Source organism: Scomber scombrus, chromosome 24, assembly GCF_963691925.1.
Source record: "Scomber scombrus chromosome 24, fScoSco1.1, whole genome shotgun sequence".
NCBI classification, from domain to species: Eukaryota; Metazoa; Chordata; class Actinopteri; order Scombriformes; family Scombridae; genus Scomber; species Scomber scombrus.
Genome location: NC_084993.1, coordinates 7,353,660 through 7,378,460, shown reverse-complemented (window position 1 = coordinate 7,378,460; position 24,801 = coordinate 7,353,660). Strand labels below are relative to the sequence as shown.

The window sequence follows — 24,801 nt, the reverse complement described above, 5'->3', positions numbered from 1 at the left end:
TTTTTTTTTTTTGGTCTCATGATAAGTCCCTGGGTCCAAAGACCACCTGCCTTTTGAACCTACATGAAGTAGTACTCCTCAGCCCATCTACTAGCATTTGCTCTTTCTACAGCCAGATGTGTAGAATAAAAGCATGAAGATCATTTAAAGCATTCAGTTGACACTCTTCTTTCTCTTATCTGAAAAAGTGAGCAGATTGGATGATGTGTCTTGGCAAAGCCTTATCCTCAGTTTAATTGTTTATATTTATTTAATGGCTCTTGCTTGTGGCCTGAGGTTTTTATAGTATTGCAAAGGGTTTATTTTATTGCTTTAAACAGCTGTCCAGCTTAATTATTTCAGATGGCAGCTAAAACAGACCAGAAGTAGAATGTAAATAAGAAAAAAAAGAAGAGAAAGTAATGAACTGATTATTAGATGAGACAGAGGTGATCCACAAGCACTGGGCTGTAGTTTTTATCATTTTGATGTTTCTCCCTACAGCAGCAACAAGAACTGCTGGCGTTGAAGCACCAGCAGGAGCTGCTGGAGCACCAGAGGAAAATGGAGAACCACCGTCTGGAGCAGGAGCTGGAGAAACAGCAACGGGAGCAGAAACTGCAGCTGCTGAAGAACAAGGAGAGGGGCCAAGAGAGTAGGTTGCAAATACTGCATTTAGTTACTATTTAAAACTGCACAAATGTGTTGTTTTAAACATTTACGTCATATTTATAGATGCTTTAATTGATATTTGAAACACAGCTTGAAAAAAGTAGTTTTTGTTGTGTTTCTCACCTTCAATGCAACCTGAATTAATACATTATCACATAAAGAGCAGCAACACACATGGAGGAATGAAAACAAAAAAATAGACGTTGGAACAGAATCTTCCGCCAGGTTTTCACAAATATATCAATCTGAATAAGAAATTCCATACTAGCTTTTAAATAGCATCCAGTTTCACTCTAACGCCTTCATTTCATTGTTTTAACTGGCATTGTAATTATAGTATATTATGGTTTTGTGAAAATGCACTTTTTCTCACTTGTAAATTACTTGCACATCAGATTGTAAACCTGAAACTGGTCTTTTTGACTGGATTTGCAAAGGTTTTAAGGATCTCGTCCACCACTGCAGATGACAGACAAGAAGTTTAGTGACAGTCAGGCTGCTTGGTGGCATCTGCCGGGGTTTCATTCATCATTCAAAATGCTCCGTTTAGCGTTGGGATCAGTATTCACTGTGTGTTTGTGTGTTTCTGCGCATGTGTGTGTGTTTCCATTTATCTTGGAGAACCTGCGTATTTACTGTGGTAAACGAGCTGTATTAGCCGGTGGCCTTGGCGGGGGCTAAGCCGAGTTATTACCGCTGCCTGCTGGATGTCTCTCAACAGTTCATTGAAAGCGAGTGGACAGGAGTCCTTGAGAGCAGTTTACACACTATACGGAAAGTGGTTACAGATCGAGGCTGCATCCGTGTGTGTGTGTGTGTGTATGTGGGATTGCACAGTGTGTTTACTCTCACATGTACCTGCGTGTGTGCAGTGTCAGTGCCTCTAATTTTCTCTGTATGTTATGCTGTTTTTATGTGGTTGTCCTGCATTTTTAACTTCTAAGTCCCACTCCTCTGGTTGAGATAATGAAGCTCCAGGGCTGTGTCTGGAAATAAATGCGTTATATGAATAAGTGCTAGGGCTAAAGATCGTTTTCATTGTGGATTAAATTGCTGATTATTTTCTCAATTGGTCAATTGTTTGATTTCTAAAATGTCAAAACATAATGAAATATTTTTTATAATGCCTGTGGTGATCATTTATAATAATGTTAAACACAGAAAGGAAGCAACTCCTCTTATTGAAGCTGAAACCAGAGAATATTTGGCATTTCTCGTTGATAAATCACTTGCTTGCTATGTCGATCAACTAACGTATTTAGTTCTAGATGGGGGGGATTACCTGATTATTCAGCACTTTTTAAGCTTGGAAGACACAACAAGGCTTTAAATCTAATCATCTGTGAAACATCAGTCATCTCTGTTCAGATTTCCTTCATTAGTCGGCTCAAATTACAAGATTATGTTCATATTAGTGCATATTGAGCCATCCTTGTGGCCGAGTGGGTTTAACAGGCTCACCATGTATTCACAGTGCTCCTACAGAGCTTGTTGAGTCTCTCCCTTCATTTCCTGTCAGCTCTCTACTGTCTAATTATATACAATAAAAGTAAAAGTGTACATATAATACCTTTAAAAAAATCTACACATAAAAATAAAACTTGTTTGAGAATTTATATACTCTTTGCAGCAACATCCATATCTGATGCACTGTCTACTGTCATGGCTACAGCTATCAGAATCAGCTCTATTGGTCAACCCTGTGCATACACTTAATAACTTTTTATTAAATTCCCTCAAAGCCTTCACTACAAATATTGCGAGTCAGATATAGATGTAAACTGCAACTCTACTGGCTGGTGGAGGCTTTCACAAACTGGCTCAACATATGTGACAAGGAGGGGAGACAACTGCAAGGTGTTATTTCTAGTGTAAATTTTGAGGTTGTAATCATGTACTTTGCTTAAAATTGCTTAAAATATAGAGAATGCAGCATTTACATTATGAACCTTTCCTTATGATTGTTTGTCAGTTGTTGTATTTCTCAATGTCTTCTCCATCTTCAACCCTCAGGTGCTGTGGCCAGTACTGAGGTGAAGATGCGTCTCCAGGAGTTCGTCCTTAACAAGAAAAAGGCCCTGGCCCAGCGGAGCCTCAACCAAGGAGGCCTCCCCAACGATGCTCCCTACTGGTACCGGTGAGTAGAAGTTACTTCACAGCTTCACAGCAGTGTTTTGACATTTGACATCACCAGCAATCTCAGATAGATAATCAGTATCACTCCTGTCTGTCTGGTGTGCTCGTTTCAAGCTGAAAACCTATTAAATAGCTGCTGTTCTTATATTTCTGTTTCGGTGCAGTAATTGTCAGTGTTGGAATACGGTCTGCAGATCATTACAAGTTTGAACAACAATTCTCTTCCCTGACTGCAGATGAATAATGTATTGGATTGTGTCGTAATCTGTCAACAAGCTTCCCCCTCACCCTCACCTGCCACACTATATGAGCCTAACTGAGAGATGGATCGAGCAGGGTTATAAAACAAACACACACACACACACACACACACACACACACACACACACACACACACACACACACACACTCACAAAAACATACACGTGAGAGCAGGATATTGGAACCTGATGATAGGGTCTCTTAGATCGAAGGCTCACCCTTGAATGTTTATTGTAGCATCTCTGGAGCCTCTTGCAGGTGTGTACACTTGCCGTATCCTCTTTGTTCGCTTTGGTAGCCATTATAACATGCATCAATTGTTAGTAAGTAACTTACTGTAGGACTGAAATCATAGTCGAATTTATGTTGCAAATAAACACATCATGAACATTTGGATAAAAATCTGGCTTTTAAATATATTTTAAATGAGTTCATACTTTTGCTTCTGTTGAATGAAAGATGGAACTTGGATATTATTTGAATTGAATGTATTTATGCTGCAGAGAGAGAGAGAGAGAGAGAGAGAGAGAGAGAGAGATAGTAAGGCATCATTTCAATATCATATTCTCTGTAATTATGGATTTTGTTTGGGCATAATAAAAGGTCTACAACCATTTAATTCAAATACATAACCAAACAAATAATGTTACATAATCTTGACGTGTGACCCAATGAAACGCCCACAAGCATTGACTTTCAACAGAGCAGGATGATACTCTAGTTTCTGTTTCTATATCTGCCTGTGTCTGTCCTTTCTCTGCTCACTGGACTGACAGTCCTCTCAGTTTTGGAAGAGAAGAGTGTGTACATCGGCTTGTCAGGAACATGCATTTGGGCCAAATCCAACTCGGCTTAACTTTGCCTACAAACACCACCTTATTCTGTAGGCAGTGAACAGATGGCAGCACATGTCTGCAGCCTTGCCAAGGGATTTGCATGATGCTTTAATCATACAGATCTATGACAGCCATGAAGTTAGTAACTTTGTTGGGATTAATCAGTCAGTCACATGTCCAGAGAGTTATCACTGTGTGGCTTTGTGGCACCTTTAACAGTTTGTGTGTGTTTTGGTTTTTACAGAAAAACCCAGCACAGCTCCCTGGACCAGAGCTCGCCTCCACAGACTGGTGTGTCCACCTACAACCACCCTGTGCTGGGCGTCTACAACCCCCGGGACGACTTCCCACTCCGAAAGACCGGTAAATCAAACACACATGGTTACACACTTGATTTTGGCAGTGCTGCTTCTATGCAGGCTCACGTTTAGAGAGGGTAACACACACACACACTTGCAACTTTAACGTCCAGTAGCTACTATGCAGACTCACGTCTAGCATAATTTAGAAGTTATCAGAGCTCTGCACCATTAATCACATCCACATTAGGCTGTCAGGGTCTCCCAGCATCCCTCACATGAGAGTGTTAGAGAGTGTAAGCGTAGGTGGTTCAAGAGTTCAATAGAGTGAGAGAGCTTTTTACCATTTTAGCACCTGATTCTTTATTAGATTTTAATAGTTTCTTATCCCCAGCAGTCTTTTTGAATCAGCTGTTGATCAACACCTCTTAAGAAGCCAGATCCTGACACTGACAATGTTGAAAATTACAGACATATACCAGAGTTACCCTTCTTCTAGCCAAGACTTTGGAGAATGGAGGTATATTCCTAGTTCGGATTCTGTCAGGTTTCAGGTCGTCCATGAATTTCTATGCTGCCTTTGATTTGGTTTCATCATTGCACAAAATAAATGTGTCTCACAGGTATAATTTGAGGGCTGTGTCAGTTGGGAACTTCTTTATCAGTGCAACAATTACTTTTGAGGATCCCCAGGGCTCTAGTCTCAGCCCTTTATTGTTTGTAATCTACATGATTCCTCTGCGTCAACTAATTCACCGCTGCAATATTTCTTTGCACCATTATGCTGATGGTTTTCACTCAGAGTAACCCCATCAGACCTCTCCTCTGTTAGCTCATAAGCTGTCTTGGAGACATTATATCCTAGTTTTCCAGTAATTCAATAGAAGGCTGATAAAGCCTATGGGCCCAAAGCAAACATGTTAGGTATGTTAGGCTCTAGTCAAACTTGCACCTCAAACAGAAATCTTGAGATGTAAATACATAATTTAATTAATTTCAGGGCACACAAACTTATATAAATGCCTTGGTATTGATTCATCAAACATTGAACTGAGGGTCTGTATAAAGGTCCAGTATGAGATAAATAAAGAGTGTTTTAAACTGTAAATCATGCAAAGCTACTCTAGTGGAGTCCCTGAATAAAAATATTAGAGCTGTTTTGAGCATAATAAGCCCCCCTTTTAAGTAATTTATAATGTATGGCCAAAAATGTGTCAAATTCTTTCATTTGAGAACCCAGAACTATCAAATGTTTGGTGTTGTTGCTTGAAAAAACAACTTAAATGTTTAACCTGTTATCAGTAGTTGCAGATGAATATTTTTTTGATTGACTAATCTCTGCACTTATTAACTCAGTGCACTTTAAAGCAGTGACACACTACTTTAAGTAGCGACAGTGCTTCTGCATAGATCCAAGGTTTTCTTTTAAACGGGTGACATATCTTGTCAAAAGTCATTAGAGCTGCTAAAATGCTGCAGAATGTGCAGCTGGAGAAGAGTTTCTTGTGGCCTAAAATCTAACGTCTTCAGGCTTATTGCTCAAAGTACCGAAACCTTTACAGAGTGAAACCAGCTGTTTGCTGTGTGTTTCCGTCAGGTGTGTGTATGTGTACAGCTTAGTGTATGTGTGTGTGTGAAGTGTGAGTGGTGTGTGCGGTGGTGTAGTCGTGAAGCGGCGGTCGTCTTACAGTGCAATTATTCACTTAGTGCGGCGGCAGGCGGCTTCAGCCAGCGCTTCAGCCCTGTTGACTCTGAGTCTTTGGGCTGCTGGCCACCACAGCAGATAGACCACAGTTGACACTGGCCCACACAGCCACATTCCACCCTGGGAGAGCAAAAGAAGAAGAGAAGTGAGGAAGAGAAGAATTAAAAAAAAAGAAGAGATATTGAGGTGAGAAGGATGAAGTGTGATAATCAGGAAGATGGAGAGAGAAACTGAGTGGAGAAGCTTTTGGTGGCTTCACTGACTATTTAGAAAGACCTCAAGACACGTTTTTTTCTTATTAAGAAAAACATTTGAGGATGGAGGGAGTGTTGGTTTCTTCTTAAAAGCGGAGCAACAGAAGATGAGAGCACAGACGATGAGAGCTGGCAAGCAGGATTTAATTTAAATCCACCAAGTGGCACAATGATGCCACACTCCCAAAATCTTGCTTAATGTGGAGAAGGAAAAAAAAAAAGCCAGGAAGATGGAGGGGAGTAAAAGATTGTCCCTGGAGTGTCAGTTCGTCCCTTGATTTCTATAAGGCTGAGGATTGTGAGAGCAAAAAACCTGTGCCACCCTAATATTTGCCTACAGCGATGACGTGCTTTGCGGGGTTTACTTATGGTAATGCCAGCTTGGGAGAGGTTAGAGGCTCTTTTATATCACCGCCTGGCCATAAAGTAGAGCACACTGGCACCCAGGACTCCCAGCAACGGTCAAGGGGAAGCAACAGCGCTCTTTTGTGCATCTCCCATCTCCCCTTTTACATTTTAGAAAAGTAGTGCAGCTGATACTCTTATCCATCTATTTATAGTGCACCCAAACAAACTCACGTTGATAAAGAAGATCTGATTTCATGCTGCGCATTGAGCGGGTAGTTTTCCACACAACAGCAGGGCACAAGTGATTGTTGTCAGCGCTAACCTCGATGACAAATGCATTGCTTGTGTACACTGTGACTCCTTCACAATGGAAGCCAAACAGTAAGGCTGATAACAATGAGATAAGATTAGAAACGGTAACACTGGATTACATGTTGCATTATTGCCTGTAAATCCTACATGCATAGGTAGAATTCAGGTAGTATTTGCACAGGAATGGCGGACTCTGCCACTAAAAATGAAAACTACTATATACAGAGCTGAATGTGAATGCATTGAATGATGACCATGAATAGTTAAAAAAACAGGGTTTAATTTTCTGAAAACCTTAAAGAGAACATATGTGCATTTCCAGGTTTATTTTTTAAATTCTGGTGATCTACGGCCCTTTATTCAGCCCCTCAGTTCAACCTCTGCTGAAACTGGCCATTGTAGTTCCAGTCTCTTTAATAGCCCCCCTCCAAATGAACCTTCTGTCTTCTGATTGGTTCCTGCAGCTTCGTAAATTGGAAATGGAAGCTTCTTAAATGCATCCTTACTGACGGCTCTTTGAGCATGCAGAAAAACGCTCTAACATCATCACAAGGTGGACATATAGGTGACATTACAGCATTCACATCAAGCCAAAGCCCTTTCTTTGTACTTGAAGGTGGCGTTTCTGCATATGTCCATTTCAAGTTTTGGACTTTTTACTATGTTGAACATAGACATCCAACATCATAACAGGATATAAATAACAGGAAAAAAAGACATATCCCCTTTAAGGATTTAAACTTTATTGCTTTTATGATAGTTTTAATAAAATACCATCACCTATAGATGAAGTGCGTGACGAGGTGCCTCCTGAAAACCTGAGCTTCTGCCAAATGGCATCATTTAAAATAATTGACCCTCCTTATGCAGTACAGATCTAAGGGTGAGAAAGCATCACATGAATATACAGTATGTCTCGTCTGTAACACATACTCACATACACATGAGTGCCTCACAAAGATCCAGCCAGGGTGGGAAAGTTTGAGGCCCTTGAACTTACTGTTCTTCTCTTTGTTGGAGACAGAGCAAGACACACTGTTCCTGTCTTTTCATTGATGATCAAATGTGGGATGTTTTTGTAGCTTAACTGGGGCAATGGGTCTTCATGTGGGTAGCACATAGGCAGCCTGGTGCTGTACAGCAAACCAGACTTAACAGCTCAGCCGTGACTACAAAGCAACAAGCGGCTGTCTGAATACAGGATGTCACTCAGTGAATTCACAGTCTTTCACCTCTGTTGTGAGGCCCTTTTTAATGAGGCAACATGCTCCATCTGTGCATTGATATGATGTGGGATTGTCTGTGCTCATGCCTCCATAAGACCTGCAACAAAGCCTTCAATTTCCAAAGAATAGTTAAAAAAAATACCAGTGATCTGGTCATTTTGGATGTCATGTAATGCAAGGCTACAATAACAATCATTTCATGTAGCTAAGTCGTGTCATGTCTTACTTTGCTTGATTGAATTAATCTATGAAAGTGGAAATAATTCTATGCAATCATTTACAAAGACATCTTAGCAGCTCAGAGAATTAGAGAAGACACATCTTCGTCACACTTGTCACGCAGCGTACTTAAAATGTGACTCATACAAGATTTTCTTTCTAAAACACGGCTTTGTATCATTCTTCTCTGTAAGCACCACACGATGTTGTTTTCTTCTTTGTCCACTCAAAGGGCATAGAAAACCTCTCTCGCAGGTATTGACATTTTCTCCAATTTACTTAGCTTTCACCAAATCTTTGCTGTGATTATTTGGGTGCTGTCATACTGGATCATTCACCTTTTCAAATTTGTCTTTTACTCTGCTGAAGGAAACAAGAACCTAATTACACTCCTGCAACAGGCTGATAGCTGTCCCTTTGCTGTTATCCTCACCAACAGACACTGTCAATTGATCAAATCCGGAGAAAATAAGTTCTGTCATTAGTCTTGCACGCTCTAAATGAAATGGTGATGACTGTAATGGCTTTTTATTTTGTGATAGATTTCGAGATCAAAGTTATGGCCTTTTGATATTCAACATTGGTCACGACGAGAGAGGCATAACTTAGTTTCCCTCCTAAAATATCGAAATAGAATCTCTCTAGAAAGTCATATTTGTTTTAATTCATGTGACAGAAATGATTTGAGGTTAGGATCTTAATGTTATTCCTTATGACAGTTGAGATAAACCAATAGTATGAGTCAGATGTAGCAAGGTGTGGCATCACCTACTGGTTTGTATTGGAGCCAGCTTGAAGCACAGAGTTGCAGTTTATGGTCTAGATTAGAAACATGCTCTGCTGCCTTGGACCAAAGCAAACGCTAGATTGTTGGACAAAGGAGGTGGGAGGTGGGAGGTGTGGGGCACTTTAAAGGGAATCAAGGGGAGCAAGCTTTATCTTTTAGTCTGTACAAAATGTGGATTAAGGAAGATGTCTCATAAAGACATAAATACATTATTATTATCTTATTTCAAAACTCATCATTGTCTCACGCTTCATTAAGTGTCCATTATATCATGTTGGCCTCTATTTTTTTAGACCCTTGCAAATTCTGTTTGAGTACATCTTAATTACTTCCAAAAATTGAAAATCTGGTACATTCAAATAAGAAATCCTGATTTATAGTAAACTGGCTTTAGAAACTTCCATCAAATTAATTAGTTTTGACTCCATCTGGACTGAGTTCTCCCCCCCACTTTGTGCTACTGTACCTTCACACTTCACACTTCACACTTCACTCTTCTCCACACATTTATTTTTACCTGACACTGTGAAATGGGAACAAGTTCATGTTTTGATGAATGTTTCCTGAAATTTAGATTTTTTAATGGATGTTTTCCCCAGTAGCTGGTAGCTTTTCAGTATTTGTACCTGTTAGAAATATAGTAGCAGATTAATCTGGTTATGTAATAAACAGGGTTAGCGGTGTACTACATTCGGAGCCCTCCTTAAAAATTGGATAATGAATAGTGAAATTATCCGAGGCCACTGATTGGCAGGGCAAAGTAAACAGAGCATTAGCCTCCATGGCTGGAGCCAAGGTGACATGCTGTTCCCTTCTCCCTGTCTCCATTCACAAGTCCGTGACAGCAACACAAAAGACCAAAAGACCTTTAGGCAATCAGACATGGCTCCCAAATTGAAGCTAATTGCTTTTTAGCTGCACTGTCTTTAGGAAAATGGATCAGAATTTGGCTTGTACAGAGGACATCTGAAAGAACAGGGAGGAATCGCACAGTAAATGAATAGCGGCATGTAACAGTTTGTCTCCCAAACAGGTTTCATAACAGCGCGGCTCTTTGGAAGGTGCTCCATGACAGATCAATGTGTACAGCTCCCTTTTTAAGCTGAAAGCCTGTGAGATTGTAGCTCAAATAACTCTCCCAGCCGTTGGATTGACTCGTCCAAAGCTGCACAGCCGCCAGTTATCTATTTAACTCCAAGGAGGTTTGACAGGAGTGTTGACGTTTGGCATGAAACTAAAATCAACCAGTTAGAGGCAGCAGAAACAAATAGGGATGTTGCAGTTTAACGGTTTAATGGCACACTAAGCGTACAAAATGTAAGGATGTGTGAGTTTAATTTCTAGACAGAATCATTGATTAAGAGAAACAGCAAAGCAGCTTCTGGCCTTTCTCAGGCTGCAACTGCATTGACACACCTCATCATTAGTCCAACAGATAATCAGATACTGATTTGGCTCCAAATTAACAACCAATAGGAGGGACCACTTTCATATTTGTTCCATTCAGAGCATTAATACACTATTCATTTTTATTTATTAAATTATGAAATTGGCATCACAGTCTTTTTAATGTCATTTTTCTCACCTGTATTCTGTAATAAAAGCCCTGAAACCCTGTTTTCTCACTCAGCTTTTTACTGTGAGTGATGTTGTCCTGCATGAACACTTTGCGACTTCTACCACCTGTTGTCTGTATTAAAGTATTTACACTCATGGTGCAAGATATGATTGTGAAGACTTGAATTCCTCTAATGTCTGGTTTGTCTCTCTCCGTCTTCCTTTCAGCCTCTGAGCCTAACCTGAAGCTGCGCTCCAGGCTGAAGCAGAAGGTGAGCGAGCGAAGGAGCAGTCCGCTGCTGCGCCGTCGAGACAGCCCCATCACCTCCGCCAAGAAACGCTCCCTCGACATGGCAGGTACGAGACACACAGACAGCTTTTCAGCATTCAGAAAGTTTTATTCTAGGCTGCTGTCTTTATTTATTTTTTAATTTTTTTATGACTGGATGTATTTGATTTTTATGCTTTTTGTGTTTCAGACTCCGTTTGTAGCAGCGCCCCTGGCTCAGGCCCAAGCTCCCCGAATAACAGCTCCAATAACATCCCCAATGAGAACGGCATCACTGTGTCACTCTGCAACAACACGGAGGTAACACACACACACACACACATGCAAACACGCACACACATACACACACACTTCAAGTAACCACTCACTTTAGTGTATATGAGCTGATATTGATCTGTCATTTAGTGTTAGTTTTGTCATCGAGCTCACATACAATCGAGGTTCCTCTTTGAAGTAACTTGTTGCAGTCACATGATCTGTAAAATGCTGATATATTTTCATGTGGGGATTCAATAATTGTAATTTGCAACATAATGTAAAGGCACAATATTTGTTTTGGCCATAAAATAAAATAGACACACCCTTTTCTGTCAGTGCAGGTGCTATTAGCTTTTAAACTTAGCAGCATATAGCATGTACATGCTACTGTATAAATGAGATCTTCAGATGACGGCACTGCAGAGGAGGAGGACGGCTGAGGAGCTGGCAAGATGCTATTTGTGGCAGCCATTAGGGGCACTAATGCACTAGGCAGTGTGGAGGACACTTGATGATTTTCTACTGCCAGGGTGCCAGTGAAGCTCACGACTGCAGTGTTTGCCCCTGTGCTGGTGTTTTTTGGGCTTTTTTTGGTTTTTGCTCATGATGCAAACACAGATAAATCATTTAAATGTGCTTCCCAGGCATCTCTGGCCCAGAGGCTGTGCAGCGGTGCTGAGCGGGGCTCCGTTAACCAGCTGTCCCTCTACACTTCACCATCCTTACCCAACATCACCCTGGGGCTGCCCGCCACAGCCACGGCCACTGCTGCTTCCAATGTAAGGACCAAACTGCTGCCAAGCCGGCGAAATTGCTAGCAGACTGACTCTGAATATATTTAACTGTGAATTTGTTTATGTGAATGTGTTTCTTATTTGTATTCAGCATCGGGAGTGTTTTTGTTTTGTTCACTCTCTCTCTCCCTTTCTGTTCCAGGTCACCTCAGCCCAGCAGGATGGAGGTCTGCAGCCGGCCCTCTCCCTCAGCCCTCCCTTCCTCTCCGGTGGCCACTTGACCCCCTACCTAGCCGAGGCAGGAGCGGGAACAGGCGGGCACGGTGGGCACAGTCCACTCCTGCAACACATGGTGCTCATGGAGCAGAGTCCAGCACAGAGCCCCCTGGTGACAGGTAGGAGTAGTAACGGTCATATTACTGAAGCTAGTAGTGATTCAAAGTTGAAAAAGTAGCAAAAAAGTTGGGTAAAACACGGGGTATAGTTGATGTCAATGCAGCTACTACTGAAAGTATTGTTCAGTCTCAGTCTGGCGACACACTAAAAAAAGAAAAGCATCTCCACACTCAGAGATGTGTGCTCATGGTACACTATGTGCCCCCTCACACTGACAGACGTCCATTCATTAGCTCAAACTAATGAGCTCCTTTCATATGTCAGCGTACGCTATGAGAGTATGACACGGCCGCATTGTGCGCCCTTTCCCATCAGCTCATTCACGGACTACAACATCGGCGCTGCTATTTTCAGCGGGACATTAGCAGTGAATGGGCAATGACGCACATACAGACGCATGTTTGTGTGTATCCACGCGCAAAATAATACGTACAAAAAAACCCACCAAAATATAACACAAGGATGTGTGTGCGCCCACACACAGGCCTGGAGCGGAGGGTGAATTTTTACAGGACAAACGCAATAAATTACCTCTCACTTCAGATATAATATTCATTCAAAACTGCTGGAAGATTTTTCTCATAGATGCAAGAAAAAGCTTATTTTTCTACTTTCTTCCAACTCTTTCCTACTCCACTATGACGTGGTTTCTAAACATCAGCAGGCTCTTTTTTTCCAAAACAATTTGAAAATACTCGGTTAGGCAAGTAATTTGCTCAGTGATCAACCTTCTCACATCTTTTCCCAGACTTGATTGAGGCTGTTTTCTTGCTTTTTTCACCAGGATAAAAACACTGCAAATGCTCTCAGCTGTTCACTTTTTTCCAAGCTCGAATCATCACAATAAAAAAAAAAATCACAGTGTGGCGGCACAGATGGACATTTTTATTTGGTTCACAAATACATCTGCTAACTAATCTTAGGTCCAACACCAGTAAGAGTAGAATAAGGAATCCATGTGTTGATGTACGTGCATCTTATTTAAAAATGTGGTGTTGTCATCGGTGCAGCTCAGGTCTTTTCTGACCAGGCTTGTTGAGTTGACATCTGTCTTTGCTTCTGATTTTTAATCTGGAAAAATTTGTTCTTGTCACATTTCCCCTAAACCAGCTGCTTCAAACAGATCATGCAAGTGCAGAATCAGGCATCATTGTGACACCTGGTTTAAATAGTTTTTCACAGGGTTAATGTGTTTGGGAGTGACAGGAAGACATGTCATCATGCCATGGTTGACACAGTGAAGTCAATTTTACTTTTAGAGCCCAGTATCACAAATCATCAATTTGCCTCGGGGGGCTTTAAAGTCTGTACAGAAATACAACATCCTCTGTACTTAGAAACTTCATTCAAATACGGAAAAAATCAGATGATTTTTTTTTCTGATATGAAAGTCCTGTAACATCTTATTAGCTTGAAACATGTAATCTTCCTTTGCTAAGAGGGGTTGCTAAGATGATCACTGGGTGTTGTGGACACCTTGACATAATAGATCCAGGATAAGTGCAGGATGAGTTTGGTATATTGCCTTCTTGATTCAACAAAGTCCAATTCCATAAGAAAATAAATAAGATCCTGGAAGTTTACTTGTTAAATGAGGTTGTGCTGCCAGATGAAATTCTCTGATTTAATGTGAGAATGATGCACTTTATTTTTGGTATTTTTGCCTTTTATAAGACAGCTGATAGTGAAGTGGTAGACAGGAAACAAGGCGAGGGAGACATGCAACAAAGATGCAAACACTGATGACAGGAAAATGGAAGCTGTTGTGTCTTAATTGAACATAAATCAAGCACATAGACTGAAACAAAGCATCCTCTGTTCTCCAGAAGCGAACTGTCACCAGGGACATGACTCTCTACTATCTATTATTGGGTTTCACTTCACCCCCCACTCCCCCTTCCTCTCTCTTAACATCTCCTCTCTCCTCCGTGTCCGACTGCAGGCGTAAGCGGCTTGTCCATGTCATCGGCGGCCTCCATGGCCAAGCTGCAGCGGCAGCACCGGCCCCTGGGGAGGACCCAGTCTGCCCCGCTGCCCCAGGGGAGCGCGGCCCAGGCCCACGCCCAGGCCTTGGCCCTGCAGCAGCTGGTGGTCCAGCAGCAGCACCAGCAGTTCCTGGAGAAGCACAAGCAGCAGTTTCAGCAGCAGCAGCTCCACCTCAACAAGGTAGGAGAGGACTGGAGATACTGGGTGACTTTTCTTCCCCACTATATCTGTTGGTCTTTTTATCAAAGCACAATTGCCCTTATTTAAACATCAAAAACACTTTACTCTGTAACCCAACCTTTAACCAACAAAATCTTATTAAATATAAACTTTCAATGTAAATATTAACTTCTAAATTGCTCCTACCTTTCTTTTTTTTAATGCAAATGAGTATTAAATGTCAAGAGAATGTCCTTCTGTTCCCCTCTACACTCTCTACACCTTAAATATATTCACAAGTACAATACAAGTATGATATACTAGTTGTACAACATGTTGTGAGCAGTTTTCTCACTGTACTACTGAAGGCAGCTGATGGAAGGGGTCGTGCAGATCTGACATCATATTCAAATACATTGATTAATTCATTTGTCCTGTAAGCCACAGAGGGTCAGCACAGGAGGTGTAGTGTAGCTGTTTGTGTAGGCGGGTTTATTGTGTATGTGTGTAAAGTCCTTGATTTTTTTTTTATTCTGGCGTTTTCTTGCACGCGTTTCTCTCTCTCCGCTTCGCTCTATGTAGTATTTTTGTTTACAAGTAGGCGGAGGCATGTATGGGTTAACGTGTATCGCAGCGTTCGTCTTTTGAATGTTTGCGTCCACGTTTCTGTGACTGTGGCCCGAGACAGTTGCCACGGGCTGCGAGGTAACTGCGCCGCTGCCATGGCAACAGAGCGGAAGCCCATTGCCTTATATGATCAGGGAGGAAGCGAGCGGCCGCTGCTTGTGGATGGCTTCACCTATTCGAGTAGAGTACTCGCTGGAGGAGAGGTGGGCGGATGAAACAAGGGATTTCCTTTCCTCCTCCGCCTCCTCCGCCCCGCTCTCTCTCTCTCTCTCTCTCTCTCTCTCACTCTCTCCATATGCTTCAGAGCTCTCGAGTGGCAGCTTTTCGCACAAACATATCTGTAACAGCCTGTGGCACACCAAGGACAGATTCTGCAGCTCTGACAGTACGAAAAAATAGATTTCTACATTAATCATTGTTTCCTGTTAAGATGATCAGAATAAAGGAGGATGCAGAGTATTTTTGATCAATTTTCTTTTTTATTCTTAACTTTATAATACAATTAGTAATGAAGTAAGTTGATGAACAGTTTGAAGTCATGTACAGATCATCTGTGTGTCTCCACAACAGGAAAACAGACTTGTTTGACCTAAGAGTTAAATTATAATGTCACTATCACTGTCAAAAATCTATATTTTGTCCACCATATCTAATTTACTGAGCACATAACATATCGAACTATTTTCTTTCTATTTCAAGGTTGAAGGTTTATTTTAATTATCACAATGCTGCGCTTCACAATGATGCTACACACACAGACAATGTATGAACATATATTACAATATTTTGGATTAGAAGAAGAAGATGGAATCAAAAAGGAAAAACTATTACATAAGCATTTTAGATTTTAGGCCGTTGGTTGGTCAGAAATCAAGAGCTCAAATATGTTGACGTCAAAATTAGTCACAAAAAAACAAACTTTTAATATATTTGTTCATATAGAGTATCTCATGCCCAACGGTAGACACTTGGACACCCTATAAACTTGTGAATCTTTGCTGTGTTTTCTGTGATCTGTATCTCTTATCTGAGCTTCCAGTCTGACAGAAACAAAAAGGAAAGGAAGAACATCAGGTTGGAGAGGAGGCTTCTGGGAAAGTAGAGCAGAGAGGAGGGGGAGTGGGGGGTTTAGGGAGGAGGTGAAAAATGAGGGGGGAAAGAGAAGTTCATTTGGACGCAAAGACGAGAACAGTAGAGGGGGGGGTTGCGGGTGTGTGAAGGGGGGGTGAATGAGAGCTGGTGAATGCTCTGACGTCAATGCTGTCCCTTGGCACAGAGCCAGAGGACCCAGAGGCTCACAGCTCTGGGAAACACACACACACACACACACGTACACCCCCACCCTCCCACACACACAGACACACACACGCACCCACCTGTAGCTGTAGCCTACTCTTGAGACTTCCAGCAAACACTGTTTTATCTTTCCCCGCTGTTTGTCTCCACATCATAAAAAACACGCTCACACTACGGAGGCACATACTCCGCCGCATTGAATGGGCCTCTGAATGGTTGAATGTCAGTAAAAGTGAATGAATAGATGACTGAGTCACAACTTGGTTAACGGCAGGTCCCGGAATGAGTCGATGAAAAGCAACACAACGGGGAGCGTGGAATGTCTCTGTTCGACGAGACACATTTTGCCCCGGAGTACAGTCGGCAGAGTGGCCACTCGCATTCAATTAGAACGGATAGGTTTGAAATGAGCAAGACACCAATCTGACTGCGTAATCCAAATTAAGCTTGTTAAAAGAAGAATGCTCCAGAGAAAGGAGCGATTTGCCAGGAATTTGATTCAGCGGAGAGCGTGCCCGTTTGTCTGTTGCCTTCTCTGAATGCAGCCTCACACATTTGAGGGGATTTGTCACATCCTGCTGTTCGATTGTTAAAATAAATTTCCCATCACACTGCCATCACTGACCCCCTTCCCTCCTCCCTCTCTCTCTCTCTCTCTGCAGATGATGGCCAAGCCCAGCGACTCACCTGTGGGCCGTCAGCACCAGAGCCACCCGGAGGAGACGGAGGAGGAGCTACGTGAGCACCAGGATGGCGGCTCCCTGCTGCCGGGGATCACCATCAAGCAGGAGCCCCCCGACCCGCAGGAGCTCCAGGAGGAGGCGCTACAGCAACACAGGGAAAGGCAGGCAGAGCAGGAACTCCTCTTCAGACAGGTACAGGATGGGCGGTCGAGGGAGAAAAAAGAAATAAGTGAGACGTTTGTAGTTGAAAGCTGTAAAATGAGAGGAGAGAGAATCGATATGAAGGTTTGGAGAACTGATTTGATATACTTGGCGCTGATGTATCATAGGTGTTCCTGGAAGTCACGCAGAGGTAAAAACCCTTAACAACCAGACACAGAAATGTAATTTTGGCTGCGGGAATGTGCCTCTCTGTGTGTGTCCCATGGCATCCCTGTGATTAAACGCTGAGAGAAAATCAAAGCTGCATCATATGTTTTGGCTGCCATCTTTTGGCCATAAGTTGAACTTGCAATGTCAAAGCAATTTCTCTCCCCTTTTTTCCCCTAATGCGTTTACAGTTTAAGCTTTTCAGTAAGCGATAACTTCAGAATTCATCTTCTTTCTTTGTGTTTGTCTGTGTGTGTGTGTGTCTGTGTGTGTGTGTGTGTGTGTGTGTGTGTGTGTGTGTGTGTGTGTGTGTGTGTGTGTGTGTGTGTGTGTGTGTGTGTGTGTGTGTGTGTGTGTGTGTGTGTGTGTGTGTGTGTGTGTGAGCAGCAGGCACTGTTGTTGGAGCAGCAACGGATTCACCAGCTGAGAAACTACCAGGCCTCCATGGAGGCTGCCGGCTTGTCAATCTCCTTCCCGGGACACCGCCCCCTGTCCAGGGCCCAGTCCTCTCCAGCTTCTGCCTCCTCTTTCCCAATCAGTGTGCCAGCTCCCGATCCACCTGTCAAGCCTCGCTTCACCACAGGTCACTTTGAAATCTCAAAGCGCTGTTAAACTGCCAGTAATGTTTATTGATGACAGCAGCCTCTGTGGTCTGCCTCAAGCATCCATTTGAGAACTTTTTGGCTCCAAATTTCAATTCCTCCCTGGTACACTGGGGAGATCTCCATCCAAAAAGCAGGTGAAATGGGCCAAAAAAAATGGTGTAATGGCTCCAGCTTCTATCTGGTAACAGTAGTAATGGTGTCTGATGAGTACATTTTCTCTCCCACTCTTTCTTCCTCTCAGACATCTGACTCAGAACAAAGAAGATATTACTAAAAGTAGAAGTGCATTCACCCTTTTAGAGGAAAGAAACTAAACTCTTCCAGTGTTGATAAGATGGTTTCACATTTTAACAGAGAAGGGGCTTCATAATGTGACTGTTTTTGCATGCATGCACCAAAGTTGTAGATATTTTTATAGATAGTTTGGCCTACTTTACTCCCACTCAGCACCAAACCGCGCAGAAAACTTGTCAAAGTTGCTTCAGAATGTGAATACAAAGCTTTTCAGTCACTGTTTTGTATTAATATCTATTAAGTGACGATGAGAGGAAAGATGAAACAGGGAGAATCTGCTTCTGCTTTTTGAATTAAGTCCTTCAACTTTAAAAAAAAATGTAGTTCTTTAAGCTTAAAACTGTCATCCTGCTCTTTGCCAACACACTTTAAACAATTAGCAGTGACATTAAAGTTATACATAGAAATAGATGTTTTTTGTTAACAAGTGTATATGTGTGGTTTCTCAGGCCTGGTGTACGACTCTCTAATGCAGAAGCACCAGTGCATGTGCGGCAACACCAACAGTCACCCGGAGCACGCGGGCCGCATTCAGAGCATTTGGTCGCGGCTGCAGGAAACCGGACTAAGAGCACAGTGTGAGGTACGGCGCTACTACAAATGGACTGTACACCACACAAAGTAGTAGACGGTGTACTATGTGAGAGCTGCGTTCCTGAGTGTGTGTGTGTGTGTGTGTCTTTGTAGTGCATCCGTGGGAGGAAGGCCACACTGGAAGAGCTGCAGACGGTTCACTCTGAAGCCCACGTCCTGCTGTATGGAACCAACCCTCTCCGACAGAAACTTGATTGTAAGTTTACACACACAGCAGCAGCAGGGTTACACAACTCCTCATCTCCAGTTACTAACTGTACTTAATCGTAATGTTTATTTCTCCTCCATCTTCAGGTTCAATCACTCCCATGTTTGTACGGCTACCGTGTGGAGGAGTGGGGGTAAGTCGCGCTAACATTAGCAGCAGCAGTTTAGTGTTGTATAAAACTAAAACAAAGTTGTTTGAAAGAGATGAGTTTATTTGTAAAACATTTCAAACACAGGCAATTGAAACTTTTGTATGTAAGGCAAAGTAATGCCATAATCTTCAATATAATAAAGAAAATAAGCATGCATTATAAAAACGATCAATATAAATAAATGAATCATTTGATAGGAATGTATTTGCACCATTCTTAGTTGGTTTAAATGGAAACAACAGCTCTAACTTTTGAACTTTTTAGTGTCTTTAATTCCTCTCAATTCTTTCCATATTGTGGATTCAGTTCAGATATGATAAGTGTGTGTGTGTGTGTGTGTGTGTGCGTGTCTTTGCAGGTGGACAGCGACACCATTTGGAACGAGGTCCACTCTTCCAGCGCGGCACGGCTCGCTGTCGGCTCCGTGGTGGAGCTGGTCTTCAAAGTGGCCACTGGGGAGCTGAAGGTAACCTTGATCATGCTCGTCTGGTTTTTGTCTCAAACTCTTTATGTCTTTTCCACATGTTCAAAAAGAAATACACGTTGCTTTTTTATCTTAAAGATAGAGCAGACTTCTACTTTGGGTATAAAAGCTGAATAAGTTATATGAAGGGTTTTGAAAATGAGTGCATGACCCTCAAACTGTACTACTTGACCCCACATCCCCAGGAAAACCCCATGAAGTACATTTGTTTGATATACTTGCAGATTTATGATGATTCTACTAGGATGTATTGTCTTGACATGAAAGAGAGAAAGAAACAAAGGCTACTGTCTGTCCTTTTAGAAATGTTATTTCTTGAAAGAAAAACTCAGACACTAAAATATTACATCAGTGAGTGAGTGTAGTTAAACTGTTGGTACATTAACCACAAGCTGTTCAGTATTCCTCAGCGTTTCCTGCTTTGGAGTGTGTTTTTGGCTGAATTACAATGTTTCGAGTGGTGGTTTGCCACTGCTCTGTAAACGCAGAGGAAACACTAAGCGGTGGCTAACGGGCTCCTGTCCTGTCCTTTCTGTCTGTCCACCAGAATGGTTTTGCTGTGGTCCGCCCCCCCGGACACCACGCAGAGGAAAGCACTCCCATGTAAGGCCACAACACAACCTCCGTACTCTGGTGTAGATACTTAATCTACGCATATACAAACTCCAGACTCATCTGGAATAGAAATGATATAAACCATTGAGTTTATTTGCACATAAAGCACTGAGTGTCTTTATTCTGCCCGCTGTTTGAAGAATTGTTTTATTTATTTTTCATATGTTTTAAAATGATATTATAAAAACATGAAAGTGCTTTGGCACAGCATGGCGACTCAGCTTCTTCCTCTTTGTTGCCATTCCAGGGGCTTCTGCTACTTCAACTCCGTGGCCATCGCCGCCAAACTGCTGCAGCAGAGACTCAACGTCAACAAGATCCTCATCGTGGACTGGGTGAGTCACCTCACCTCTCTCTCTCTCCTCGGTCATGTGACGTAAAGGGTGCAGTTAGTTTGATTTCACAGTATCAGCTTGACACAGTTAAATTTTGGCACGTTTGTGATGACATAATTTGTGTACTACCTACCATTTAGGATGTTCACCATGGAAACGGCACCCAGCAGGCGTTCTACGATGACCCCAATGTTCTTTACCTGTCTATGCATCGCTATGACGACGGCAACTTCTTCCCAGGAAGCGGAGCACCTGATGAGGTGAGCGTGTGTTTATTAATTATTAATCAGTCTTGGACAAAGGTTCAGTTTTAATAGTCAATTCAATCTGGATTACTTCTGTTATGCAAGTTCACTTTAAACAATAAACTGTTAAACTATGATTGTCTTTCATATGTTGTAATATTTACTTCCAGTGTTGCATAGAAACAGTTTATGGTGGCGTCTTTAAACGGTCCGAGACACTGAAATTCAGAAGCCTTTTCACAATTCCCAAAATGGTTATTGATTAATTTTGCGTTGATCAAACAAGCAATCATGAAGCTCGTTTCAGTTATTTTATTACTCTTGTACTCCTGATTTCACAAACATTTGATATGTATTTGGACATTTAGGAACCGTGTACATACAGTTCCATTAAAAAAATAAGTTATAATGAATAAAATGAAATAATACAATGCAGAATATTCATTAATTTATTAATTCAGCTAGTGGACTTCATGTTCTTTTAGGGGCTTTCTGTCCTGTATTGATTGCATTGGTCCCCTCTACAGGTGGGAAGTGGTCCTGGAGTCGGGTTCAACGTCAACGTCGCCTTCACCGGAGGTCTCGACCCACCCATGGGAGATGCAGAGTACCTGGCTGCCTTCAGGTACCAGATAGACTCTTATAAATCACACACAGATAAAACAATTTGTCTTGATTGGTTTTGAACTTGGGATAAAAAGACTTGAAAAATAAGAAGTTTACCTGTGCCAATAAGGTTATGTTTTCATTTGACTGTCTTAATTTCATCCAGTAGCTTATTGTTTCATTCGCTACGACTATTGATTATTTTATACTGTTGTATCTTTTAATTGCACATTGAAATATTGGCACTGTTTAATCTCTCTTCTCCACCCTCCCACTCTCAGGTCAGTGGTGATGCCCATAGCCAACGAGTTTGCCCCGGACATTGTGCTGGTGTCTTCTGGCTTCGACGCGGTGGAAGGACACCCTCCACCGCTGGGAGGCTACACCCTGACGTCCAAATGTGCGTATGAGATTATTTGAGGAGTGTTTCTTATCTGGCGCTCCTTCAGTGGCCCCACACAAGACAAAAGTAAACATGAGCGCATTAGTTAGGAGACTGACAGAGGTTAAAAATCTGGTTCCTGTTTAAATGTCCATGCTGTATACTCACCTCTTTTCTGTTACTGTCCTTCAGGTTTTGGCTATCTGACCAGGCAGCTGATGACCCTCGCTGGAGGCCGGGTGGTCCTGGCTCTGGAGGGGGGTCACGACCTCACCGCCATCTGTGACGCCTCTGAAGCTTGCGTGGCCGCCCTGCTAGGCCAGGAGGTAAGGAGGTCACTTTGCCAGCATGCAGGATCTGAATCCTAATGAGTGTCCTTCATGCTGTATCAAAGAGGAAGGAAACTGATAAATGGGACAGAAGAGGGCATGTTCCCATCTCTAGTGTTGAATCGGGCCCAAAAACCTTCTATTTGTACTCCTGGTATCCAATGTTTTCATGTGCCCTAATCACAAGTCTTTATTTTAAAAACTAGTGATTTCATTCATTTTAATTCCATTTTTTTGGTGATGTAATGAGGAAAAAAAATAGTTAAAATGCATGTGCCTTGATTGGTATTAATCTCATGCAAATGTATCATTACTTCTGCTGTAATTTAATGTCTTTCTTCTTTTTGATATGTGATTTTAGTTTTTTCATAAAACATAGAAGCAAGAGTGGAATAAATAGAGGAAAGTTTACATTGTTAAATCTGCAGCTGCAACTAATGATCATTTTCTGTCTGTATTACATTTGATATTTCTGATAGATGCTCATCACAGTTTTCTTCAGCCCAGTGTGACCAAGCATGCACTTCAGAGCTCAAGATATTCAGTTTAATATGTCAAGAGAAGAAAAAGCAACATTCAATTCGAATTGATTTGAAAAATCAACTTATTTTTGCAGCTCTAGTTGAATCAGAAACTGACAAACTGCACTGTGAAATCTTGCCTTGATTTATTGCACTTCAGTGTCTCCATGGCTACATATTAATTTTAGGTTAAGCTGGGCTCAGACTACGGGGGGTTTCAAATCCTAGTTGATTTTGAAATCAGGTTGCTTCATGCACATAAGGAAAAACTTCACAGATGTTCTTCTCTCTAATCTCAAACATGCAAGATTTGATAATAGTGCCTCACACACTACAGGATATTAGGATTATCATGCCGAAGGGTAATGCACCACCTCACGTGGACTCACGGGAATGCAGATGTAAACAAAATGTTTTGCAATGAGGAAAAAGAAAAGCTGAAGACTGAACGAGACTGGATGAGAAAAACAGTTTCGGAGATTCAGTCAGTTCAGGTTGTCTGAGAATTTTATTGTCAGCTTTGATATCTGTTAACATTGCATTTTAGCTAACGTTAGCCTCAAGGGCTAAAATGATTACTGTTGCTTGGCAAAACCATCAGCTCTCTCACATTGGCTACTGTGGCCCCACTACTAGGGAAAGTAGCCATGGAAACATCCAGATTTTAAATCCTAAATATCATGTTTGAAATTATCGGATTGGCTCTGATGAGTCTGTGAGCAGTTCTGGAGGTTTAAGATTGAATCTTTACACCCCTCACACTACCAAGTTATCTGGACCGAACATCTGTCCCAGCCAAGTTCATAGACCAGATTTTTCCTTCACTGTCAGGAGGGGTGAATCAGGGATAAATCAGCCCAAAACTACTGTAGTCTGAGCCCGGCTTTAGTCAGGTTGCTAAAGTGTAAAGATGTGAGCTAACAGGAGAAATTAAGATAATACTAAACGCAGTGCTTTCTTGTTCCCAGCTGTATCATTTTCAGGCCAGCACCTTGTGGTAAATATTGGAAATGCAGCCAGTTACATGCTTGTGTTAATATTTGGTGTGTATGTGTGTCCCGTGCAGCTGGATCCGCTGCCAAAGGCCGTCCTCGAGCAGAGGCCCAACCCCAACGCTGTCCGCTCCATGGAGAAAGTTTTAGAGACTCACAGTGAGTTCAACCTCAGATACACAAGAACACAACAGAGAGAAACTGATTTCTGATTTTTATTATAAACAGGAACATTTTTAGGTGACTTACATTTCAATAAAGTATTAAGAAAGATGAGTAAGAGGTCACACAGTTTTGGAGAGAGATGGAAAATGTGTAGAACCATTCATTGTTGATGTATTTGATTCTCATCACCTCTGTTTCGGTGTGTCCTTGCTTCTCTTTTATCTTTTACACTTCTTCTCCTTCTCCTCAGGTAAGTACTGGCGCTCAGTGCATCGCTACTCACCGCGGCTGGGTCTCTCCCTGCTGGAGGCCAAACGAGGAGACTCGGAGGAGGCTGAGGCCGTCAGCGCTATGGCCTCTCTGTCTGTGGCCAACACCAACACTATGGATCACAGGTAGGGATCCTTTTACAGAAGGCAGAACAATGATCTTTTCCAGACTGCTGAAGAATTTACAAAAATCTTAAGCATGACTAAGGAGCCCAGAAGGAGCTACAGAGGAAAAAAGAAACTCATTTGTGCTCTTGATTTAATCATTCGTGCCCACAGATTACTTAATTAGTGCTCTCATTTTATCTATTTTGCCTGTTCCCCTGTTGTAGAGGGCACCAAACACATTCAGGCAGCTGGAGGTTTGAAGAAAGCGACAAAGAAGACATTTCCCCTGTAATGTCAGTCACAGCAATTATCAAAATGAAAGCAACAATTACCAAATGGAAAGCATGAATTATTAAACCGAGAGCATAAATGAGTTGTTTTTTTCTCCATTGTCCCCCCTGAGGTCCATGCATTAGTGATACTGTTTACTGAGGAAGTATAATGACTGACTGAATAGGCACAATGCAACAAATAATGTATTGTTAATGGATTTATTAAATGATAAGATAA

At 41.9% G+C, this 24,801-nt stretch overlaps 1 protein-coding gene across 4 annotated transcripts in view; it reads left to right on the top strand.

Annotated features, from left to right (window-relative positions):
- Nucleotides 1-24,801, top strand: part of LOC133976567 (histone deacetylase 4-like) — a 56,170-nt gene that overhangs the window by 30,046 nt on the left and 1,323 nt on the right. For all 4 annotated transcript variants that reach the window (XM_062414789.1, XM_062414790.1, XM_062414788.1 and 1 more), the window contains 22 exons: nt 484-634; nt 2,665-2,788; nt 4,129-4,247; nt 10,820-10,948; nt 11,071-11,180; nt 11,783-11,917; nt 12,075-12,267; nt 14,211-14,434; nt 16,999-17,211; nt 17,776-17,971; nt 18,737-18,870; nt 18,975-19,077; nt 19,176-19,222; nt 19,599-19,706; nt 20,272-20,327; nt 20,587-20,674; nt 20,815-20,934; nt 21,447-21,544; nt 21,807-21,925; nt 22,100-22,233; nt 23,824-23,908; nt 24,165-24,309. In XM_062414789.1, coding sequence (XP_062270773.1) covers nt 484-634; nt 2,665-2,788; nt 4,129-4,247; nt 10,820-10,948; nt 11,071-11,180; nt 11,783-11,917; nt 12,075-12,267; nt 14,211-14,434; nt 16,999-17,211; nt 17,776-17,971; nt 18,737-18,870; nt 18,975-19,077; nt 19,176-19,222; nt 19,599-19,706; nt 20,272-20,327; nt 20,587-20,674; nt 20,815-20,934; nt 21,447-21,544; nt 21,807-21,925; nt 22,100-22,233; nt 23,824-23,908; nt 24,165-24,309 — 2,831 coding nt within the window. The remainder of the gene's footprint in view (nt 1-483; nt 635-2,664; nt 2,789-4,128; nt 4,248-10,819; nt 10,949-11,070; nt 11,181-11,782; nt 11,918-12,074; nt 12,268-14,210; nt 14,435-16,998; nt 17,212-17,775; nt 17,972-18,736; nt 18,871-18,974; nt 19,078-19,175; nt 19,223-19,598; nt 19,707-20,271; nt 20,328-20,586; nt 20,675-20,814; nt 20,935-21,446; nt 21,545-21,806; nt 21,926-22,099; nt 22,234-23,823; nt 23,909-24,164; nt 24,310-24,801) is intronic.